The following is a 24,956-nucleotide window of genomic DNA, read 5'->3' as shown; positions in this document are numbered from 1 at the left end:
GTCAGCACATTAATCAGCTGCTCTCAATCTATATCCACTGACAGTTTTACGATTTTTGAAATCAAACAAACTATAAATGAGTAATTAGTATTCATTAGTTAGTATTAACTGGCTTTTAACATAAATTGTAGGAAGTCATACTTCCTAATAATTATTAAGTACGCTACACCAGTTGCACTGGTCTTTCATTATATGTATATGAATTGGAAGACTAAATAGTCTTGTTTACAAAATTCAGAGATTTAATAAGCACTAGCTAGGTTTGCAGCTTTCCTTGTGGTCACTGTTTTCTAAATATAGCACTGTAACTGCTGTTTTCTTTGTGTAGAGTGGCAAACCAGTTTGTCATATGAGAGAAAGCTGTTTGGCTTACAAATAATGAATTAGTCGCTGATCTGTAAACACGTTTCCATTTTGTAATAAAAACTTCAATGAGCTGTTTTAAAAATGTAACTTATAATTGCAAACGATACCCTGCAAATGCAAACGAAAACTTCGTCTAATTTTACAGGACATGCACTGAAGGTGCCTTGTAACTAAGGCGAAACGCGTCTGGGTGCACAATTTAAATATAAAGAAATTTATTGTGCAGCGTTCAAAAGGAGTGTTTGCAACATTGATTCTAGGGTACAACCATGCTCCACCGACGGGTACATACTCCTCTTGAACTGCTTCAGCCATTTCAGCGGGGTCCTACGGGACATGGATGGCCATATCGACGGATTGGTTCAAATGGCTCTGAGCACTATGGGACTTAATATCTGAGGTCATCAGTCCCCTAGAACTTAGAATTACTTAAACCAAACTAACCTAAGGACATCACACACATCCATGCCCGAGGCAGGATTCGAACCAGCGACCGTAGCAGTCGCACGGTTCCAGACTGAAGCGCCTAGAACCGCTCGACCACCGCGGCCGGCTATCGACGGATTATTGCGCTTGTTGGGCACTATGTATCGGTGGTGTGTTGCTGCTTTGCACAGTGGACTGTGGAACATACAGACACTTGTAAACCAGACTCTGGACCTCTGAATAGTACAGAGGCGTCACGATCGAGCTGTGGTGACCAACCAGGGACGAAATCCTCGGACATGTAGCGCATACTGTGTCATTAGGCAACATTGGGAATTGTCTGATTGCGGCAGGACACATCACGTGGGCTTCTGGCCAGGATACCACAGACACGACGACACTGTCAAGCATGACTACTTTGGGGTCGTAAAAGAGTTGACTAGATAGTGGAATGGCCCTCTGACGTCTTGTATGCAGGTGATAGTCATACATGGTAGACCTGGTGAGCTGTCTGTTCCTGAGTGCGTTCGCCAATGACAAACAGGTCCCATTCCGACTTCATGGTGCGTGGGTGTGTGTGTGTGTGTGTGTGTGGGGCGGGGAGGGCGGGGGGCGAGGGCTATCAGTTAAAAGTAGCAGTCACTGTAAAGTAACCAGTCACTAACTATTGCCACCTAGGATAACTCCGAAAGCATGATAGTAACTGAAAAGTTTGTGGGGACAACGGGGGCCATAATATGACGTTGGTTTTTTGTTGCTAAGTGGGGTCACGTCAGAAATCTGAAGGTCAACTTTGTTTTTTTTAAATGAGATGCTATAGTTTGGTACTTATTTTCTTATAGCGGCTATCGCGACGAATCCAATAAAGTGTAACTGTAAGGTCTTTGAAGGTCAACGAATGTAAAAAAGATGGCATGAACGTCCATTCACAGAAGGTGTCCGAAGTGATGACCATTGGTATGAATGCAGTGCTGCAATCTTCTTAATACAGGGTGTTTCAAAAATGACGGGTATATTTGAAACGGCAATAAAAACTAAACGAGCAGCGATAGAAATACACCGTTTGTTGCAATATGCTTGGGACAACAGTACATTTTCAGGCGGACAAACTTTCGAAATTACAGTAGTTACAATTTTCAACAACAGATGCCGCTGCAAGTGATGTGAAAGATATAGAAGACAACGCCGTCTGTGGGTGCGCCATTCTGTACGTCGTCTTTCTGCTGTAAGCGTGTGCTGTTCACAACGTGCAAGTGTGCTGTAGACAACATGGTTTATTCCTTAAAACAGAGGATTTTTCTGGTGTTGGAATTCCACCGCCTAGAACACAGTGTTGTTGCAACAAGATGAAGTTTTCAACGGAGGTTTAATGTAACCAAAGGACCGAAAAGCGATACAATAAAGGATCTGTTTGAAAAATTTCAACGGACTGGGAACGTGACGGATGAACGTGCTGGAAAGGTAGGGCGACCGCGTACGGCAACCACAGAGGGCAACGCGCAGCTAGTGCAGCAGGTGATCCAACAGCGGCCTCGGGTTTTCGTTCGCCGTGTTGCAGCTGCGGTCCAAATGACGCCAACGTCCACGTATCGTCTCATGCGCCACACCTCTATCCATACAAAATTCAAACGCGGCAACCCCTCAGCGCCGCTACCATTGCTGCACGAGAGACATTCGCTAACGATATAGTGCACAGGATTGATGACGGCGATATGCATGTGGGCAGCATTTGGTTTACTGACGAAGCTTATTTTTACCTGGACGGCTTCGTCAATAAACAGAACTGGCGCATATGGGGAACCGAAAAGCCCCATGTTGCAGTCCCATCGTCCCTGCATCCTCAAAAAGTACTGGTCTGGGCCGCCATTTCTTCCAAAGGAATCATTGGCCCATTTTTCAGATCCGAAACGATTACTGCATCACGCTATCTGGACATTCTTCGTGAATTTGTGGCGGTACAAACTGCCTTAGACGACACTGCGAACACCTCGTGGTTTATGCAAGATGGTGCCCGGCCACATCGCACGGCCGACGTCTTTAATTTCCTGAATGAATATTTCGATGATCGTGTGATATCTTTGGGCTATCCGAAACATACAGGAGGTGGCGTGGATTGGCCTCCCTATTCGCCAGACATGAACCCCTGTGACTTCTTTCTGTGGGGACACTTGAAAGACCAGGTGTACCGCCAGAATCCAGAAACAATTGAACAGCTGAAGCAGTACATCTCATCTGCATGTGAAGCCATTCCGCCAGACACGTTGTCAAAGGTTTCGGGTAATTTCATTCAGAGACTACGCCATATTATTGCTACGCATGGTGGATATGTGGAAAATATCGTACTATAGAGTTTCCCAGACCGCAGCGCCATCTGTTGTTGAAAATTGTAACTACTGTAATTTCGAAAGTTTGTCTGCCTGAAAATGTACTGTTTTCCCAAGCATATTGCAAGAAACGGTGTATTTCTATCGCTGCTCGTTTAGTTTTTATTGCCGTTTCAAATATACCGGTCATTTTTGAAACACCCTGTATGTAATGAGTGGTATTCCTTATCACTTCGGCACTTATCGAAGCACATGCTGTGAAAATTCTCTCTGGTATATCGTGCAGATACTAGATATTCGCCGAATACGGCGTATTCATCTAACGTGCCATTGACATGTAAACACCACTCGGCGGTTTCGAAATACAACACTAATAGGAACGGTACGATTAGTATCGTAGAATCAAGCGAATGTGACTGATGTATTCCTTCGAAGAACAAGTCAATATGCTTCTCGTTTACGGAGAATGCCAACGAAATTCAGTGACAGCTAGAGACTTATACGATGAAGGATATCCTCAATCCGTCTGCACTACAGTAGTGTCAGGAACAGGTACACAAGAAGGAGTTATGAACCATTTATTGCAACACTTATCTCGTAAGAAAGGAATACAAAGACAGTTCCACGCAGACTTCCTAATAGTCGTTCCGAAAAATCTCGGCGGTGGTATTCGCTGGATTTATGGCTGCTTGCTGGCTGAAGACTCCCGCATAAGCCCGTCGGGATCGCTTATAATATCACGTGGAGGGATACACTCGGTCTGCAAGATTGGCTGCCGCCGGTCCCGTTGACGAGCTGCTCGCTAATTGGCTCGCCGGGGTAGATGATGCCATCCGTCGTTTCAATGGCTTCTGAGGAAGGATTGGAGAAGTAGTTCCCCCGACTGAAGTACCGTCTGGAGGAGGCCCTCGCTGACTACGTGACAGGTAGGCCGGTGGCGAAGTCGTGTTGTGCGGAGAGATGATGTCCGGCGAATGCCGGGGAACGTAATACTAGCTGTGGGAAACGCGTTTGTGACCGGTTCGAGCAAACATAACGTAAAATAAATTCCCTATCATTGCATCCCATGTTCCCTTTGCGTTTGTATTTCTGCGTATCACATAATTATCTCGAAGTTTTTATAGAATTTCTCGCAATACAAGGGCGCCCATACTATAGTTTGTAGGGACGGTGGAGGGGAGGGGGGCAAAGTCTGGGATTTATGGAGTGCTTTTAATATTTTGGAAGACGAATGCAAGACTCCTCTAAAAAGTTACAGTTCCAGCCGTGTTAAAAACATTCGTAACACCAGCTTTTAAACAAATTTGGAGGAAGAAAAAGTAACCTGACTACATTATATTTTTTTTCTTTTCCCTGAGAGCTAGGGGGTGAGGGAGAGTGAGTCTCCCCCCCCCCCCTACCCTCTAGCCACCGGTATGGGGGTCTTTGCTTCTTTATACATTTTATGTTTCTTTTCTGGTTGTTTCACATTGGATACTGCATCAGCTGTGTTCAAGAAATACATGATTATCTCACAATGTAACTGATTGACACAACTTAGAACCGGTGTCATTCCGAGAACGAAGTAGGTTGTGGCTTGCTTCAGGTTGCAATAAATAATCAATCTTTTGAGCCAACAATGAAGACATATCTGCCGAAGTGGAGTATAGAAAAAGCGAATAGCGGCACCATATTTTATAGTAGAGCTGATACTTTCATTTATTGTGTACAGTGTTCATCCACTTCGATTTATTGTGTATTCCCCGATATTAAAGAATGTTAACTATATCGATCTGCAAAGTAACCCAATAATTGTCATAAAATATATGAATACATGTTAACTTGCATTTAATAATTCATAGATTGTCTTATCCCGGAGTAGTCAAAATAAAATTGTTTACAGTATGTATTTATAATAGCCTTATTACAGCGAACAGAAGACGAACAAAGGTTAAATACTACATAGAAACGACCATATTCGAAATTAATAGAAATACACAGATTAAATATTCCCTCCGAGAAATTCGCTGGTAGGGTACATAGAGTTGATTAAGAATAAATCTTTCAGAATATTATTGCACTGTAGTTTATTAGCAAACAAAGTCTCTTCGTATTTGGCCAGTTATTGGCCATTTCTGCTCTTGCATACTAGTCATATTAATTGTAGCTTTCAGTTTGCGCTTTGATCGTAGTTTTAATGCATTCGTTCATCAGTGGATTTCGTATAGTAAAGCAGGGTGAGGTGACGTTTTTGAGCTAACGTACATCTTGGCTCAGAGAAAAACTCATTGTAATGAGTATAACTCAAAAGGAATACTGGTATTTTCTACTTTATGGGGCTGTGAAAATTGGAACATATCCTTTGCATGTCATTGTTTGTTGTGCAACATAATCCGTAAGCTGGACTCACACTTCTTGTAAGCATCTGCTAGCTAAAATCATGGTCCGGGCTTCGCCTGGTTTCTTTCTCTCGTCTTTCTGGCTTTTAACACGTTAAATAAGCTTGAGTCAGATGTAATTCCATTGCTATTCATTTATTCTACAATTTATCTGCAGAGGATAGCGTCGTTTGGTGTAACGTCTCTCAAACAAATGACTCATTACTTAACGATGGGATGAAACCACTACCGCAGCATTAAAAGTCAGGATGTCAGCCACTCTAGAGAAACAACGACGTCCTCAACAGGGGAACCTCATCAATATTATTGCCCAGATGCAGTAAACATCGTTATCTTTATTGATAAACCTACTGACTCGAACAACGCTAAGAAGTCAAATGAAGTTTTGGCAGTCTGTGTATCTAACTGTGCTTTCCTTCAGGATTCATTCAGGCTACATTCGGTCGACGATAGCTTCATCGACTGTTATATAATTTAATATGTTTATTGCACTTTTAAAGTATGAGACCAACGGTGCTGTAAATACAAATGCTTCTCCTTGGACCATCAACTTTTTCCGTCTTATGTTATAAGTACTTAACAAATGACAACATAATTGTCAGCTGAATATATATCTTCCACCTCGCTATCAGGTCTTTCATCACTATTTAATTTTTTCTAAGTAAGCTCGCCATATCAAGGGAATGTCATTCTGCAAAAATTATTTGCTGTAAAGTGCCCCCTTGACGGCCAATAATATTGACAGTATTTCACGGTGCGCAATAATACAGACCGTCTACGAGTGAGACTGAGAGGTCTCGCAGTGATATTCAGAATATCAAAAAATTTGGGAATATGTTGTTCTGCTACGAGATATTGTGCCGTCGACACTCTCTCGCAAGCTACACAGGCCAAGAAGGTTAGGCTTATTTTTGTTGCATCGAAATGTAAAACTCATTGCGTAATGTTAGTAGAGATGAGAACAAAACGGAAGTGTTGATAAATCGTGTGATTTGTTGCTCGGAAAATACAGGAGAAGGCCACGAAGCAAGATTTTTACAAAAATATAATAAATGCAAAGTTATGAATAAAAGTATATATAGATGTTTATCTCTGTGTATACGTTACTTACACATACCGAATTTTCTAAAGTTGAAGAGGATGTTCCAGACAGCCAGTGTTCATCGGATATTTGATTATACAGAAGCAGCGCTACTTCGAGAGAGGATACATTATACAAGACGAGAGATGGATTCTGTTGACCGTAAGTTACTGCAGCTACATTTATTCCTTGCTAGTAAGATACAGATAGATCTATGGAATAAAATAGATTGCCTTACATTTCGATCTATTGAAACCATGATGGAAACGACTGCTAGAAGGCATAAGAAGAAGTTCGAAAAGTTACAAACTTATGCAGAATCTACAAATAATACAGTGAATGTCCGAAGCTGTTATTAACAAGTCAGACAGAGTTTTATCTCAAGACTAAATTTCAGTTCTTGCAAAAGGAGGAAGCTACGCTATAACTCCTCCGAAAGTTCCTGTTGAGGATATTATTGCAAATGTAGAAGCAGGTATACGTACTCTCCCCAAAGAAACTGCAAATGCAATCCGGATCGAAACCACCAGAGTATTATGCCGCAGTAAACCTCTGGAAAGTAATTTAACCAATGGCGGAAGAAAGGCTCTGAGAGGTTTAAATGCAGATGAAGACATAGTGATTATTCCTGCTGATAAAGGGAACGCTATTGTCGTTTTAAATACAGAAGATTATCAAAGCAAAATTTTAAATCTTTTAACGTCAGGACAATACAAAAAACTTAAGAAAGATCCTACAGCCAGCGTACTACCGGAAACAAATAATCTGATAAAATCGGCCACTTCTATTCAAAAAGAAGAAAAAAGAGCTTTATTGAAGACTGAAGCTATGTGTCCTAGACTTTATGGCCTACCCAAGGTACATAAGAGGGACCTTCCTCTGAGACCGATTGTTAGTGCTATCAATTCTCCTACGTATGAAATAGCAAGATATATAGCAACTCGTTTACAACCATATATTGGAAAAACTGACTCATATATAAAGGACTCACGTCATTTTATAGAGAAAATCGGAGGTTTAATTCTGACTCCTGAAGATATTTTAGTAAGTTTTGATATAGTATGTTTATTTACTATGATTCCAGTTAACGAAGTTATGCATTTTATAACGGATATTTTTCCAGAACATCTGACTGCTCTTTTCAGACATTGTCTTACTTCCAGTCAGTTCCAGTGGAATAATGAATTTTATGAGCAACTTAATAGCGTAGCAATGGGTAATCCATTGGGTCCTGCAGTAGCTAATTTCTACATGGAGAAATTCGAACAGTCAGCCTTGGAAAAAGCAGATAAGAAACCATCTCGCTGGTATCGGTATGTAGACGATACATTTGTGGTCTGGCCACATGGTAGAGAAGCCTTAGACGAATTTTTTGATTACCTTAATAATATAAATCCTAGAATCCAGTTTAACATGGAGAGAGAAAATTGTAACAAGATACCGTTTTTGGATGTTTTAAATATAAGACAGACAGATGGAAGATTGAAACAACAGATTTTTAGAAAAATAACGCACACAGACAGATACTTACATAAAAACTCTAACCACCATCCACAACAAAAGAGAGGTGTGATTAAAAGTCTCGTTGACAGAGCCAGACGGATTTGCATGCCGGAGTATCTAGACGTCGAATTAAAACATCTGAAGCACGCTTTTGAGAAAAATGGCTACTCAAAGAAAGAAGTAAGCAGAATTATGCACCCAAACAACAAAAAGCCGAAGGACAAGCCCGGAAAACGATGGAAGAATACGGTCTCTCCCCCTTTTATAAAGAAAGTAACGGATCAGATTGGAAAGATTTTAAGTAAACATGATATTAGACCTGTTTTTAGACCAACGAAGAAAATTTGTCATGTTCTCCGGTCTGTAAAAGATAAACGCGCTCCTCTATCAGCCAGTGGCGTATATAAAATTCCGTGTACATGCGGTAAAGTTTATATTGGAACAACAAAAAGAAGCGTAAATACACGATTAAAAGAACACAGAAGTCTTTGCCGATTAGGAAAAACAGATAAATCGGCTGTAGCAGAACACGCTTTTCAGTCAGGAAATCATCAAGTGAAGTTTTCCGAAACAAAAATTTTATCTACAACGACGAACTATTACCCACGGCTTTGTAGAGAAGCAATTGAAATATATAAACATAGGGATAATTTTAATCGGAAAGAAGAGACCATGAAACTTAGTGATATTTGGAAAGTAGCACTACAGAATTGCTAGACAGTTTTATCCGTGACGAGATTACGATCGATAGTTAAGTTTTATAAGACTTTTATCCATTGTGGATGTGGAGCACTGCGACTGTGGTGTGAACAGGTTTTCAGAAATTACTGCAACCAGTCGCCTTTTATGTAGATGTATTTTATTTAACCATGACCGGTTTCGAGCTGCCTAGCAACTCATCATCAGATGGTGTATACATTTAGTGCTTTTTTGTACCCAATGTGTGGGTGGTTGAGTATCTGTGGAAATAAATCTTTTTGCAGGTATATATATCTCTTTTAGGACGTATTTTTGAAACCATTGTGTCTTGTTTTTCACAATTTCACAAGTTAAAACTTTCACTAGATGTATATTACTTTTATGAGGCACTGTTGGAAACATATATCTCGTTTTTCGTAAACATCGCTGAACACACTTAGCCACAGATACGAATACTGTGGCTAAGTGTGTTCAGCGATGTTTACGAAAAACGAGATATATGTTTCCAACAGTGCCTCATAAAAGTAATATACATCTAGTGAAAGTTTTAACTTGTGAAATTGTGAAAAACAAGACACAATGGTTTCAAAAATACGTCCTAAAAGAGATATATATACCTGCAAAAAGATTTATTTCCACAGATACTCAACCACCCACACAATGGGTACAAAAAAGCACTAAATGTATACACCATCGGATGATGAGTTGCTAGGCAGCTCGAAACCGGTCATGGTTAAATAAAATACATCTACATAAAAGGCGACTGGTTGCAGTAATTTCTGAAAACCAGTTAAGTTTTATCTCTGACAAAGATTATCTCTGCATATCACGTGCAACTCTGGTCACGCCCACTTTCTACGATATATAAGTCGCTCTCAGACGTCCGACCCGTCAGTCGGCAAGACTCATCGGAGGAGAAACACCCCTCTGAAGATATCCAGCGCAGCTCTGGACGAAACGTTAGGAGCTGAAGAGTTTCATGGACCACGACCTTACATCCCGGAAGGTTTACCAGAAGATATGTCATCCGGTCGTGAAAGCCTTCATACTGTTTCCACAACTATCTCTCGAATACTGTAATGTGAAACTGAACATGTAAATTTCAAGCCTCCAAAAAGAAATGCCAGTAACAAGGTCTCGTGGTGTAACGGGTAAGCGCTGGCTTGATGAAACTACGACTCTCATTGTATTATCTGGTTTCTGATACTATGAAAAGGGGGTCTCCACACATTTTTATTCGAATGGGGGGGGGGAGGGATAAGTGTCCATACAGTGAGTTTCACAATTCATGTTACATCCTTCTAGAAGTTGTAGAGGGTAGATCAAGTTTTACACGGGAACCTACGTCCGAAAAAGTCATCCAGCGAGGCTAAAGAGAGTCAAAGGCATCGACGCCTGATCTATGCTCGTATATATACAGTGTGATTCCATGATGATGTTACAGTTATTCATGGCTGATGGGAATGATAAATGTATCAGTTTGAGGTAATGGTCCCTGAACAGAATACGAACGAGTCGAAAGTTGTAAGTGAAAACCATTCTGATATCTCTGATAGTGGAATACACTCATCGGTACTGTTGTTGCTAAAATTGTGAGGCAGGCAACTTTTAGAGGTCATAATATGCAGCAAGACAAGAAGAAATGTGCAATAGACATGGGTTCTAAAATGCATACCTTAAGAGCTACACGCACTTGTTCAATAGAAGAGATGTGCTTCATACTAGCGAAGATGAACAAGTGCCCACAGTTCCTAAGATATTCATTTTACAGCCCATGTTCACTCGGCATTGTTTCTTGTCTTGGTCCATATTATCTCCTCAGAAAGTTATATACCATACATTCTCTATTGGAGGTATTGGAATGATTTTCGTTTATAACTGTCGAATCGTTTCTTTCCTGACCAGGAACCTTTACCTCAAAGTGATACATTTATCTGCCTGCATCATCTTGCAACTTTGTATCATCATCACGGAAACGCCTGTAGCGTCGTCGGATGACGTTTACAAAATGTTCAAATGTGTGTGAAATCTTATGGGACTTAACTGCTAAGGTCATCAGTCCCTAAGCTTACACATTACTTAACCTAAATTATCCTAAGGACAAACACGCAACCCCATGCCCGCGGGAGGACTCGAACCTCCGCCGGGACCAGCTGCACAGTCCATGACTGCAGCGCCTGAGACCGCTCGGCTAATGCCGCGTGGCGATGACGTTTTGAGACATGGTTCCCTATGTGGAACTTGATCTACTAAGCCTCCTCTACAACCTCTAGCAGTGTGGAATATGAATTGCGAAACACCCTGTATACGGAAAGTCAATATGTGGGGAGAATCATCTCCAGTAATGTATCAAACGCTGAACGAACAACACACAAAATATTATTATAATCTTCTTCTTCGTTCCACTTCAGTTCTAACATGTTTTTTTGTGTGCTCTTTGGGGCTCCTTGGACCAACTTTTCACCTATCTTTCTTTCTGATTGCAACAGAGAAAAGCAATTATCACAGCAGAAGCGACTTGATCGCCCAACACCCCTAACTACAGTATCATTGCACCATATCATTGAAAACATAATTGACTGTATTACTGAGAAGACTAGGGATAATATCACCAATTTTCCACAATATTATTGTGAAATATTATTAACCGTGTAGGGCCTGCTCAAAAAACAACTCTATGTATAAATTACGCTTTCTGACGAGAATACGTCGGAAGTTGGTGAAGAAAGAACTTTTAAACTGACTGAACCAACACTGCTGATATCATGCCCAGCATCAAAATCAGTAAATGTTATCATCAAATGTACAGGGTGATTCAAAAAGAATACCACAACTTTAAAAATGTGTATTTAATGAAAGAAACATAATATAACCTTCTGTTATACATCATTACAAAGAGTATTTAAAAAGGTTTTTTTTCACTCAAAAACAAGTTCAGAGATGTTCAATATGGTCCCCTCCAGACACACGAGCAATATCAACCCGATACTCCAACTCGTTCCACACTCTCTGTAGCATATCAGGCGTAACAGTTTGGATAGCTGCTGTTATTTCTCGTTTCAAATCAATGGTGGCTGGGAGAGGTGGCCGAAATACCATATCCTTAACATACCCCCATAAGAAAAAATCGCAGGGGGTAAGATCAGGGCTTCTTGGAGGCCAGTGATGAAGTGCTCTGTTACGGGCTGCCTGGCGGCTGATCCATCGCCTCGGTTAGTTGACGTTCAGTTAGTTATGGACAGATAAGTGCCAATGTGGTGGCGCTCCATCCTGCTGAAATATGAATTGTTGTGCTTCTTGTTCGAGCTGAGGGAACAGCCAATTCTCTAATATCTCCAGATACTGTAGTCCAGTTACAGTAGCACCTTCGAAGAAAAAGGGACCAAAAACTTTATTGGCTGAAATGGCACAGAAAACGTTCACCTTAGGCGAGTCACGTTCATACTGAGTTGTTTCCCGCGGATTCTCAGTGCTCCATATACAGACATTGTGACGGTTGACTTTCCCGTTAGTGTGGAAAGTTGCTTCATAACTAAACACAATATTTGAAACGAAAGATTCATCTGTTTCCATTTGAGCAAGGATAAAATCACAGAAATCGATTCTTTTAATCTTATCAGCTGCAGACAGTGCTTGAACCAATTTCAGACGATAAGGTTTCATAACTAACCTTTTTCGTTGGACTCTCCATACAGTTGATTGTGGAATTTGCAGCCCCCTGCTAGCTCTGCGAGTCGATTTTCCTGGGCTGCGAACAAATGCTTGCTGGATGCGTGCTACATTTTCATCACTCGTTCTCGGCCGTCCAGAACTTTTCCCTTTGCACAAACACCCATTCTCTGTAAACTGTTTATACCAACGTTTAATACACCACCTATCAGGAGGTTTAACACCATACTTCGTTCGAAATGCACGCTGAACAACTGTCGTCGATTCACTTCTGCCGTACTCAATAACACAAAAAGCTTTCTGTTGAGCGGTCGCCATCTTAGCATCAACTGACGCTGACGCCTAGTCAACAGCGCCTCAAGCGAACAGATGTACAACTAAATGAAACTTTATAGCTCCCTTAATTCGCCGACAGATAGTGCTTAGCTCTGCCTTTTGTCGTTGCAGAGTTTTAAATTCCTAAAGTTGTGGTATTCTTTTTGAATCACCCTGTATATTATGCTTCAACTCAACAGAATCACTACAGACGCAACACACAGAAAGAGTAGCTTTACACCATTACGATACACTCCCGTATTCCGCCTAGCAAACGCAGTCTTTATTGTTTGCGAAAACTGAAATTCCTCTACACATTACAAACACAATATCTTACGAATTCTCCGCATCTATGAAGATGAATGATCATTTTGCTAGAAAAGACCTGTAGGCCACAATGGATAGATTGATTGAGCCATTACAAGACTGCATGAAAATAAAAATACAATAAATGATTAGGTGCTAAAACGCAAAATGTACACTTGTATGTAGCATATTGTGCAACATCAGTGAAATATTATTAGGAAATAACTTTGTAAAACGAAACGTTCTTTTAATCCAAATTTCTATGTAGTAGAAAATTGAGTAATGTATGTACTTAGTGCTGTTCTTTCACTGTTATTCCTTGTTGGTAAGCGTTCTAAAACTTCCCTTTTTGTTAGGGCAGATTCGTCCTCAGGGTCAGCAGAAGACTCCAACACGAAAGGTCAAGGGCTAACCGACTTCGGGAAGGTGAGTAGTGCGCACAGCCTTACATGTTTTTTCCCCTTCTTTTCACGATTATATTTTATCTCTTTCTGTATGTGTATGTGCGTGTGCGTGTGTGTGTGTGTGTGTGTGAGGAGCGGAGCGGGGGCGGCGAGTTGGGAATGGCCTGGTACTGGTCACTGCACTGCTGAACTGTTTCCACAGACCTGAGAACTCGTTACATCGAGTTTACCATCCAGGTGTTGACTGAATAAGCGTAGCTTTCTTACCTGTAACACTCAAATCATGGTCGGAGAGGTTAACCGTGCAGATGTTTCTATGATATTACTGAAAGTTTTCTACGTACTTCACTTATCGAAGGACTTCCTAGCTTTCAATGGTCCATCTTTCAAGAATTTGGCGATTCTCATCTTCTAGCCACAGAGCAAATTGCTACAAACGTTTATGTGGTCTTCCAACTCATCCGACAACGGGACTTAATTTCTTACTATATTTTTCCTTTTTGCAAATTATTCCGGTATAAAACTCGTTTCTTTTTATTTTATTTTAATCTTTAATGTAATTTAAATGTTTTCAATTCTCTCCGCATATTGTCATTTTAAAATTATCCAGTGTCGTACAGCCTTAACGGATCTCACGAGTATCATTTCTGGTGCCTATATCTTACTATTTTTTATTCATCACAAACATTTTTGAGCCGTACAGAAGAACTGCTGCAACAACCATTTTTTAAAATTTCGTTCTTTTCACTTCCATCGTTTTTCTTTATGGTGAACTTCGGTTTGCTACTGACACAATCCGTATTTATTTTGCTTGTGAGCGATGTCATAATCGGTGTCGGGAGTTAAGTCATAGACGATGCATCTAGAAAGAGACAGTTGTTTAGCATTATATAGAGCCGTTTTTGTTGTGAGTTGGTAATGGTCTCTAAAGTAGTTCCGTTCAGTGTTATTTCACGGCTTACATTCATCGTTTACAAAACGTATGATATTCATTTGACTACTTTTATCCTTGTTTTGGTCTACTAAGGGCCATCTGAAATAGCTTTTGTGTCCTTTCTTCCTTTCATTATTTCCAGTAGTTATTCATTCTTTCTCTACGTTTTTCTCTACTTTCTTGTGTTTGTATTTCGTTTGCTTTCTCTTTATGTTCTCTTGCAAGCTCCTGAAACGTTTTGCTTTTGCTCTGAACTTTTCTCTTCTTCCTATTTCTCCCTCTATAACTATCATCATCCTCAAGTCTACCTTCAGTCCTTTGATCTATGACATTGATGTTTTAGGGTTTCCGTCAAAATGTTAAAATAATTCTGATTAAGTTAATAATAATTTTTCTTCTTTTGACCATTTTTATATAGTTAAATTTATGTGTCCTACTGGTTTTCTTTGTTACAACACTTGCTACTGCCTGTTATGGTTTCCCAATTACACATCACCATTGCTCTTTGCTGAAGCTCACCTTGACAGCTTGTTGGGAACAGCAGTGGAACTGATACAGTCAAAACAGTGATTCTACAGGAGAACTATTCATTTTATAAAAGACGGAGTAAACACATCATACACATCTTGAACACTGCGGTAGATCTGTATCAAAAAATGTATTCCTTAGTGACGGAGTAGCTATTAGAATTTTGTCCATTCTTCAACGCTTTCGTAAACAGACTTAGTTTTGCAACAGTAGTAATAATAATGCAAGTAAAAAAAAAACATGAAATTTGCCAGAACATATCACGGAAAGGTAGCACTGTAAGTGAAATAGTACATGAAAATTATTATTAACAGGAGAGTAAAGTTACCAGTCAAACATTTAAGTTATTTAGGTTGCTGCGTCACATACGAGCATGATGAAGACATAGAGAGGAAGTCCGCAATGTTTGGGAACACATATGTGGAACAGTAAACTGGTGTCTAAAAACTAAAACGAAGAAAGAAAAAAGACTGATATTTCATGAGACAATGGCCGACCCAATGTTTGTTTACAAGGTAAATCACGGATCATAAATAAATATCAAGAAAGTCACATGGAAGCAATGGAGGTGAGATTTCTATGAGCAGTGAAGGGATGCACGTGAGCTGACAGATTTTGAAGGTCAGAACGTAAGGAAGAACTGAATATATTTAATATCCTCTACAAAAAAAAGGAACTTGGAAAACGTGGAACGAACATCTTGAAAGAGTGAGCGGAAAAGTTATATCTCCAGAGGTGAAGACTAATCGACTTGGGAGAACAAGTCAAGGAAGAGCGAGGGGACGATGGGAAACTGAACAAGTAGGATTCATAGAGGACTAATAATCGTAGTGAAGACGATGGTGATGATGCTGATTATTATTTTTATTGTTATTATTACTAGCTTAGCGGCCCCTACATCGCTTGCGATGACTGCATGGTCTACTTAGAATTATTTGTTTTCCTTCAATCGAATTTTTCTCTTATTCACAAACTGAGTTTCTTCTAAACTTTGCACGCTAATTAACGGCATTAAAGGAACGTCTTTTCTGAATTTACTTCTGACTTAAGAGGGATTCTGCCAGCTAGAGTCGGAGATCTTGGTTCATCCTGCTTTTTCAGTTCTTGTGGTGATATTGCCATAGAAACGTTCACCCCCTAACAATTATTATTTATTATTTACTTTAAAGTGTTTTAATATAACGAAATCTTTGCATGAAATGTTCGTCCATTATGTAACCCCCCCTTAGAGGCTGAATTTCCGAAAACACTGAAACAGGTATTTCTGTATTTCTGACCGAGAAGCAAAATACCAATTTCGTAATACTAGCTTCATACCCTTTTTTTAAGAAACCTTTCATCCCCTATTTCCTTAGCCATAGAATTTCGAGAAATCCAGTCCTAAACGACGCCTACAATAAAGGTTTACACCCTATACCTATATCCTCAGCGATTTGTGCTGGAAGACTTCTCCGTTTGGATTGTTCTTCTCTAATTCCTCCAATACTTCCACTCAATCATCTTTCATTCTTTGAATCACCGGCGCAAGGAACATATCTGTGTGATGAACAATGAAAGCCACGTGTAGAGTAACATTACTGAATGCCATCGATATTTGGGATTGTATATTCAGATGAATAATAATACTGGTCGTTAATATTTCTCCTGCTAGCAGAAATTAGATGTCGTTTCCCTTTTCACACACCAAAAACTGAATAATCTTCTCTCCTCTTCCACTCCATACTGACGAACTTTTGTGGCATTAGAATTGCAATAATTAAAATAACAGCTAATTGTGAGGAATTTTATGTACGAAGCTGGAAGGAAATATTGCAGTAATATGAAACTTGACTGTTACATTAATGCGAATACTTTAATTTCTTCTTTTACACAGTTTTCGTTCTACGAAGATAACAATGTTAAAAGCTTCTGGAGTTTGCCTCAATTCATTTGGTGATTTCTTTGATATGTTCACTTTTGTTCGTCAAAACCGAGTTAATTAGTTCTTCGTAACTGCGTGATAGCTTGTTAACCTGCCAGTTACTGTTACTTGGTAGGGTACTTTTTTTTCCAACGCATATCGCTGTTACGCATTGGACCGTAGAGTTCATTACGACTGAATCGGCGGCATCCACTTCAGGCCATGAACACTCCAGTATTCTCTCTAACGTCTAAGCGAGAAGTGTACTTGAAAAAGCTAAATTAAATGCACATCTACCCAAGGTCAATTCGCTTCTCGCTTTTAACTGATTAAACTGTTCGCAGTTCAGTCCGCTTACTTACAGAAGTTCTCCCGCGCTTGAGCAGAACTGTGCTCCAGCAAATAAGCACTTCCCTTGTGTTTCTCCTTCACTCCACGGGATATGCTGTTCCTCTTGGTCCACTAAACAAACCTCTCTTGTGACCGCTTCACGAGTCTGCGCCAAGTTCCGCTTATATCCGGCATAAGAACACTTCAAGACGTTCTTCTCGCAACAGACTTTTACTGCACACGTAATATTTTTCGAAGAGACTTCTTCCAGTGCGCAGCTTAAAAACTTTGACTTCTACTAGACACTAAGAACAAAGGTAGTATACTTTCCTGGTGTCTTTATAGGTTTTTGTCTGAGATAACCTCATTCCCAATATCGCTAGAAGCCTCATATTAGCTAATACATCTGAGTAAAATGGAGCGAAAAGATCCCCTGTTGGTATTTCACCACGCTGGATGAACACCGGCAGTTCAAATAAAATTTATACTGGCGTTTGGGACCTTTTAGATACTTTACTAAGAAACGAACACTGTAGAAATGGAACAGCACGTGAAACTTCAAGAACCCATGACCTTCTCCATTATTCAGAATATAGCGAAAGATTGTACACCTTCCCCGAAGAAGGATGATGTTTATTGATGATGCTATTCTTACACAGCAACCCGCAATGCATGAAACACTGATCTTTGAAAGATTTATTTAAGGAACCAAACAGCAATAATCACAATTCCGTAGGCAATACGGAAAGCCGGTTGATTAATCACTTGTCACGGTAGTAAACACTTAGTGCCCTGAGTAGTCTTCACATTCTGCGTTATTGCTTTATATGAAGAAAATTTACATCTTCTGGCAGTCTGCCTGATCACATTCGTCTATTAGTCCTTTGAAAGTCCTGCGGAGTTTATTATTTGCACTGCCCGTTGACTGTGATTTACACGTACAGCAAATGATTGATTTCTGAGTGGCCGATCTGATGACGGATGTTTCCATTTACGAGCCCAATGCCGCCTGTTAAATACGGCTATCGGTGTAGACAATGCACGACTCCACTTGCTGGGCTGTCTCATTACGCTACTTGTATCACATGGGTCAGTCATGCTTCACCGCTTTAAAGCCCATGTATGTAACAAAGAAGTAAATCTGAAATACTTTTGAGCAACTAGAAAATTTGTCGAGTAACATATACTATGTGAACAAAAGTATCCGGACACCTCCAAAAGCATATGTTTTTCATATTAGGCGCTTTGTGCTGCCACCTACTGCCAGGTATTCCATACCAGCGCATCAGTACTCATTAGACATTGTGAAAGAGCAGAATGCGGGGCTCCGCGGGACTCACGGACTTCGAACGTGGTCAAGTGATTAGGTGTCACTTGTATCATACATCTATACGCGAAATTTCCATACTCCTAAACATCCCTAGGTCCACTGTTTCAGATGTGATAGTGAAAGAACACGTACAGCACAAAAGTGTACAGGCTGACCTCGTCTCTTGAATGACAGAGACCACCGACAATTGAAGAGGCTCGTAATGTGTAATAGGCAGACATGTATCCAGACCATCACACAGGAATTCCAAACTGCATCAGGATCCACTGCAAGCACTAAGACAGTCAGAGGGGAGGTGAGAGAACTTGGATTTCACGGTCGAGCGGCTGCTTATAAGCCACACATCACGCCGGTAAATTCCAAACGATGCCTCGCTTGGTGTAAGAAGTGTAAACATTGGACGATTGTTGTTGTTGTTGTGGTCTTCAATCCTGAGACTGGTTTGATGCAGCTCTCCATGCTACTCTATCCTGTGCAAGCTTCTTCATCTCCCAGTACCTACTGCAACCTACATCCTTCTGAATCTGCTTAGTGTATTCATCTCTTGGTCTCCCTCTACGATTTTTACCCTCCACGCTGCCCTCCAATACTAAATTGGTGATCCCTTGATGCCTCAGAACATGTCCTACCAACCGATCCCGTCTTCTGGTCAAGTTGTGCCACAAACTTCTCTTCTCCCCAATCCTATTCAGTACTTCCTCATTAGTTATGTGATCTACCCATCTAATCTTCAGCATTCTTCTATAGCACCACATCTCGAAAGCTTCTATTCTCTTCTTGTCCAAACTATTTATCGTCCATGTTTCACTTCAATACATGGCTACACTCCATACAAATACTTTCAGAAATGACTTCCTGACACTTAAATCTATACTCGATGTTAACAAATTTCTCTTCTTCAGAAACGCTTTGCTTGCCATTGCCAGTCTACATTTTATATCCTCTCTACTTCGACCATCATCAGTTATTTTGCTCCCCAAATAGCAAAACTCCTTTACCACTTTGTCTCATTTCCTAATCTAATTCCCAGAGCATCACCCGACTTAATTCGACTACATTCCATTATCCTCGTTTTGATTTTGTTGATGTTCATCTTATATCCTCCTTTCAAGACACTGTCCATTCCATTCAACTGCTCTTCCAAGTCCTTTGCTGTCTCTGACAGAATTACAATGTCATCGGCGAACCTCAAAGTTTTTATTTCTTCTCCATGGATTTTAATACCTACTCCCAATTTTTCTTTTGTTTCCTTTACTGCTTGCTCAATATACAGAATGAATAACATCGGGGAGAGGCTACAACCCTGTCTTACTCCCTTCCCAACCACTGCTTCCCTTTCATGTCCCTCGACTCTTATAACTGCCATCTGGTTTCTGTACAAATTGTAAATAGCCTTTCGCTCCCTGTATTTTACCCCTGCCACATTTAGAATGTCAAAGAGAGTATTCCAGTCAACATTGTCAAAAGCTTTCTCTAAGTCTACAAATGCTAGAATCGTAGGTTTGCCTTTTCTTAATCTTTCTTCTAAGATAAGTCGCAAGGTCAGTATTTCCTCACGTGTTCCAGTGTTTCTACGGAATCCAAACTGATCTTCCCCGACGTCGGCTTCTACTAGTTTCTCCATTCGTCTGTAAAGCATTCGTGTTAGTATTTTGCAGCTGTGGCTCATTAAACTGATAGTTCGGTAATTCTCACATCTGTCAACACCTGCTTTCTTTGGGATTGGAATTATTATATTCTTCTTGAAGTCTGAGGGTATTTCGCCTGTTTCATACATCTTGCTCACCAGATGATAGAGTTTTGTCAGGACTGGTTCTCCCAAGGCCGTCAGTAGTTCAAATGGAATGTTGTCTACTCCGGGGGCCTTATTTCGACACAGGTCTTTCAGTGCTCTGTCAAACTCTTCACGCAGTATCGTATCTCCCATTTCATCTTCATCTACATCCTCTTCCATTTCCATAATATTGTCCTCAAGTACATCGCCCTTGTATAGACCCTCTATATACTCCTTCCACCTTTCGGCGCTTTCCCTTCCTTGCTTAGAACTGGGTTTCCATCTGAGCTCTTGATATTCGTACAAGTCGTTCTCTTATCTCCAAAGGTCTCTTTAATTTTCCTGTAGGCAGTATCTATCTTACCCCTAGTGAGATAAGCCTCTACATCCTTACATTTGTCCTCTAGCCATCCCTGCTTAGCCATTTTGCACTTACTGTCGATCTCATTTTTGAGACGTTTGTATTCCTTTTTGCCTGCTTCATTTACTGCATTTTTATATTTTCTCCTTTCATCAATTAAATTCTATATTTCTTCTGTTACCCAAGGATTTCTACTAGACCTCGTCTTTTTACCTACTTGATCCTCTGCTGCCTTCACTACTTCATCCCTCAGAGCTACCCATTCTTCTTCTACTGTATTTCTTTCCCCCATTCCTGTCAATTGTTCCCTTATGCTCTCCCTGAAACTCTGTACAACCTCTGGTTCTTTCAGTATATCCAGGTCCCATCTCATTAAATTCCCACCTTTTTGCAGTTGCTTCAGTTTTAATCTACAGGTCATAACCAATAGATTGTGGTCATAGTCCACATCTGCCCCTGGAAATGTCTTACAATTTAAAACCTGGTTCCTAAATCTCTGTCTTACCATTATATAATCTATCTACATCTACATCTACATCTATACTCCGCGAGCCACCTTACGGTGTGTGGCGGAGGGTACTTATTGTACCACTATCTGATCCCCCCTTCCCTGTTCCATTCACGAATTGTGCGTGGGAAGAACGACTGCTTGTAAGTCTCCGTATTTGCTCTAATTTCTCGGATTTTTCGTTGTGATCATTACGCGAGATATATGTGGGCGGTAGTAATATGTTGCTCATCTCTTCCCGGAATGTGCTCTCTCGTAATTTCGATAATAAACCTCTCCGTATTGCGTAACGCCTTTCTTGAAGTGTCCGCCACTGGAGCTTGTTCAGCATCTCCGTAACGCTCTCGCGCTGACTAAATGTCCCCATGACGAATCGCGCTGCTTTTCGCTGGATCATGTCTATCTCTTCTATTAATCCAACCTGGTAAGGGTCCCATACTGATGAGCAATACTCAAGAATCGGACGAACAAGCGTTTTGTAAGCTAGTTCTTTCGTCGATGAGTCACATTTTCTTAGAATTCTTCCTATGAATCTCAACCTGGCGCCTGATACCTTTTAGTATCTCCAGGCTTCTTCCATGTATACAACCTACTTTCATGTTTCTTAAACCAAGTGTTAGCTATGATTAAGTTATGCTCTGTGCAAAATTCTACCAGGCGGCTTCCTCTTTCATTTCTTAGCCCCAATCCATAATCACCTACTAGGTTTCCTTCTCTCCCTTTTCCTACACTCGAATTCCAGTCACCCATGACTATTAAATTTTCGTTTCCTTCACTATCTGAATAATTTCTTTTATTTCATCATACATTTCTTCAATTTCTTATTCATCTGCAGAGCTAGTTGGCATATAAACTTGTACTACTGTAGTAGGTGTGGGCTTCGTATCTATCTTGGCCACAATAATGCGTTCACTATGCTGTTTGTAGTAGATTACCCGCATTCCTATTTTCCTATTCATTATTAAACCTACTACTGCATTACCCCTATTTGATTTTGTGTTTATAACCCTGTAGTCACCTGACCAGAAGTCTTGTTCCTCCTGCCACCGAACTTAACTAATTCCCACCATATCTAACTTTAACCTATCCATTTCCCTTTGGACGATTGAACAGTGGAAAAACATTATGTGGAGTGACGAATAACGGTAAAAAATGTGGTGATCCTATGGCATGGTGTGGGCTTGGCTAATTCCCGGTGAACGTCATCTGCCAGCGTGTGTAGTGCCAACAGTAAGATTCGGAGGCAGTGGTGTGATCGTGGGTTTCATGGAGGGGCTTTGCAACACTTGGAGTTTTGCGTGGCACTATCACAGCACGGGCCTACATTGATGTTTTAAGCACCTTCGTGCTTCCCACTGTTTAAGAGCAATTCGGGGCTGGCGACTGCATCTTTCAACACGACCGAGCACCTGTTCATAATGCAGGGCCTGTGATGGAGTCGTTTCACAACAATAACATCCCGTAATGGACAGGACTGCACAGAGTCCTGAATTGCACTCTACAGAACAGATTTGGGAAGTTTTGGAACGCCAACTTCGTGCCAGGTCTCACTGACTAACATCGATACCTCTCCTCAGTAGAGCACTCCGAGAATAATGGGCTGCCATTCCCAAGAAACCTTCCAGCACCTAGATGAACGTATACCTGCGAGAGTGGAAGCTGTTATCAAAGCTAAGAGTGTGCCTACACCGTATTGAATTCCAACATTACCGCTGTAGGGTGCCATGAACTTGTAAGTGATTTTCAGCCAGATGTCCGGATACTTTTGATCACATATTGTATAACCATGATAAATGATTGGATAAATAACGTAGGATTAAAGACTTTGACAAAACCTAGGACTTCTAGTTTAAATCAACAGTTTATTTGAATCACAACCACACATGTGTTAAACTTTTTTTTTTTTTTTTTTTTTTTTTTTTTGTCACCAGTCTACTGACTGGTTTGATGCGGCCCGCCACGAATTCCTTTCCTGTGCTAACCTCTTCATCTCAGAGTAGCACTTGCAACCTACTTCCTCAATTATTTGCTTGACGTATTCCAATCTCTGTCTTCCTCTACAGTTTTTGCCCTCTACAGCTCCCTCTAGTACCATGGAAGTCATTCCCTCATGTCTTAGCAGATGTCCTATCATCCTGTCCCTTCTCCTTATCAATGTTTTCCACATATTCCTTTACTCTCCGATTCTGCATAGAACCTCCTCATTCCTTACCTTATCAGACCACCTAATTTTAACATTCGTCTATAGCACCACATCTCAAATGCTTCGATTCTCTTTTGTTCCGGTTTTCCCACAGTCCATGTTTCACTACCATACAATGCTGTACTCCAGAGGTACATCCTCAGAAATTTCTTCCTCAAATTAAGGCCGGTATTTGATATTAGTAGACTTCTATTGGCCAGAAATGCCTTTTTGCCATAGCGAGTCTGCTTTTGATGTCCTCCTTGCTCCGTCCGTCATTGGTTATTTTACTGCCTAGGTAGCAGAATTCCTTAACTCCATTGACGTCGTGACCATCAATCCTGATGTTAAGTTTCTCGCTGTTCTCATTTCTACTACTTCTCATTACCTTCGTCTTTCTCCGATTTACTCTCAAACCATACTGTGTACTCATTAGACCGTTCATTCCGTTCAGCAGATCATTTAATTCTTCTTCACTTTCACTCAGGATAGCAATGTCATCAGCGAATCGTATCATTGATATCCTTCCACCTTGTATTTTAATTCCACTCCTGAACCTTTCTTTTATTTCCATCATTGCTTCCTGGATGTACAGATTGAAAAGTAGGGGCGAAAGGCTACAGCCTTGTCTTACACCCTTCTTAATACGAGCACTTCGTTCTTGATCGTCCACTCTTATCATTCCCTCTTGGTTGTTGTACATATTATATATGACCCGTCTCTCCCTATAGCTTACCCCTACTTTTTTCAGAATCTCGAACAGGTTGCACCATTTTATATTGTCGAACGCTTTTTCCAGGTCGACAAATCCTATGAAAGTGTCTTGAATTTTCTTTAGCCTTGCTTCCATTATTAGCCGTAACGTCAGAATTGCCTCTCTCGTCCCTTTACTTTTCCTAAAGCCAAACTGATCGTCACCTAGCGCATTCTCAATTTTCTTTTCCATTCTTCAGTATATTATTCTTGTAAGCAGCTTCGATGCATGAGCTGTTAAGCTGATTGTGCGATAATTCTCGCACTTGTCAGCTGTTGCCGTCTTCGGAATTGTGTGGATGATGCTTTTCCGAAAGTCAGATGGTATATCGCCAGACTCATATATTCTACACACGAACGTGAATAGTCGTTTTGTTGCCACTTCCCCCAATGATTTTAGAAATTGTGATGGAATGTTATCTATCCCTTCTGCCTTATTCGACTCCTCTTTCTTCTTCTATCACATCAGACAAATGTCCACCATCATAGAAGCTTTCAATGTATTCTTTCCACCTATCTGCTCTCTCCTCTCCATTTAACAGTGGAATTCCCGTTGCACTCTTAATGTTACCACCGTTGCTTTTAATGTCACCAAAGGTTGTTTTGACTCTCCTGTATGCTGAGTCTGTCCTTCCGACAATCATATCTTTTTCGATGTCTTCACATTTTTCCTGCAGCCATTTCGTCTTAGCTTCCCTGCACTTCCTATTTATTTCATTCCTCAGCGACTTGTATTTCTGTATTCCTGATTTTCCCGGAACATGTTTGTTCTTCCTCCTTTCATCGATCAACTGAAGTATTTCTTCTGTTACCCATGGTTTCTTCGCAGCTACCTTCCTTGTACCTAAGTTTTCCTTCCCAACATCTGTGATGGCCCTTTTTAGA

At 40.6% G+C, this 24,956-nt stretch overlaps 1 protein-coding gene across 1 annotated transcript in view; it reads left to right on the top strand.

Moving 5' to 3' along the window:
* Window positions 1-24,956, top strand: part of LOC126195052 (dipeptidase 1-like) — a 699,024-nt gene that overhangs the window by 380,857 nt on the left and 293,211 nt on the right. Inside the window, exon 8 of the mRNA XM_049933499.1 lies at window positions 13,424-13,493. Within this exon, the coding sequence (XP_049789456.1) occupies window positions 13,424-13,493 (70 nt within the window). The remainder of the gene's footprint in view (window positions 1-13,423; window positions 13,494-24,956) is intronic.

Source organism: Schistocerca nitens, chromosome 7, assembly GCF_023898315.1.
Source record: "Schistocerca nitens isolate TAMUIC-IGC-003100 chromosome 7, iqSchNite1.1, whole genome shotgun sequence".
In the NCBI taxonomy this organism is placed as follows: Eukaryota; Metazoa; Arthropoda; class Insecta; order Orthoptera; family Acrididae; genus Schistocerca; species Schistocerca nitens.
This window is presented reverse-complemented; position numbering and strand designations above follow the sequence as displayed.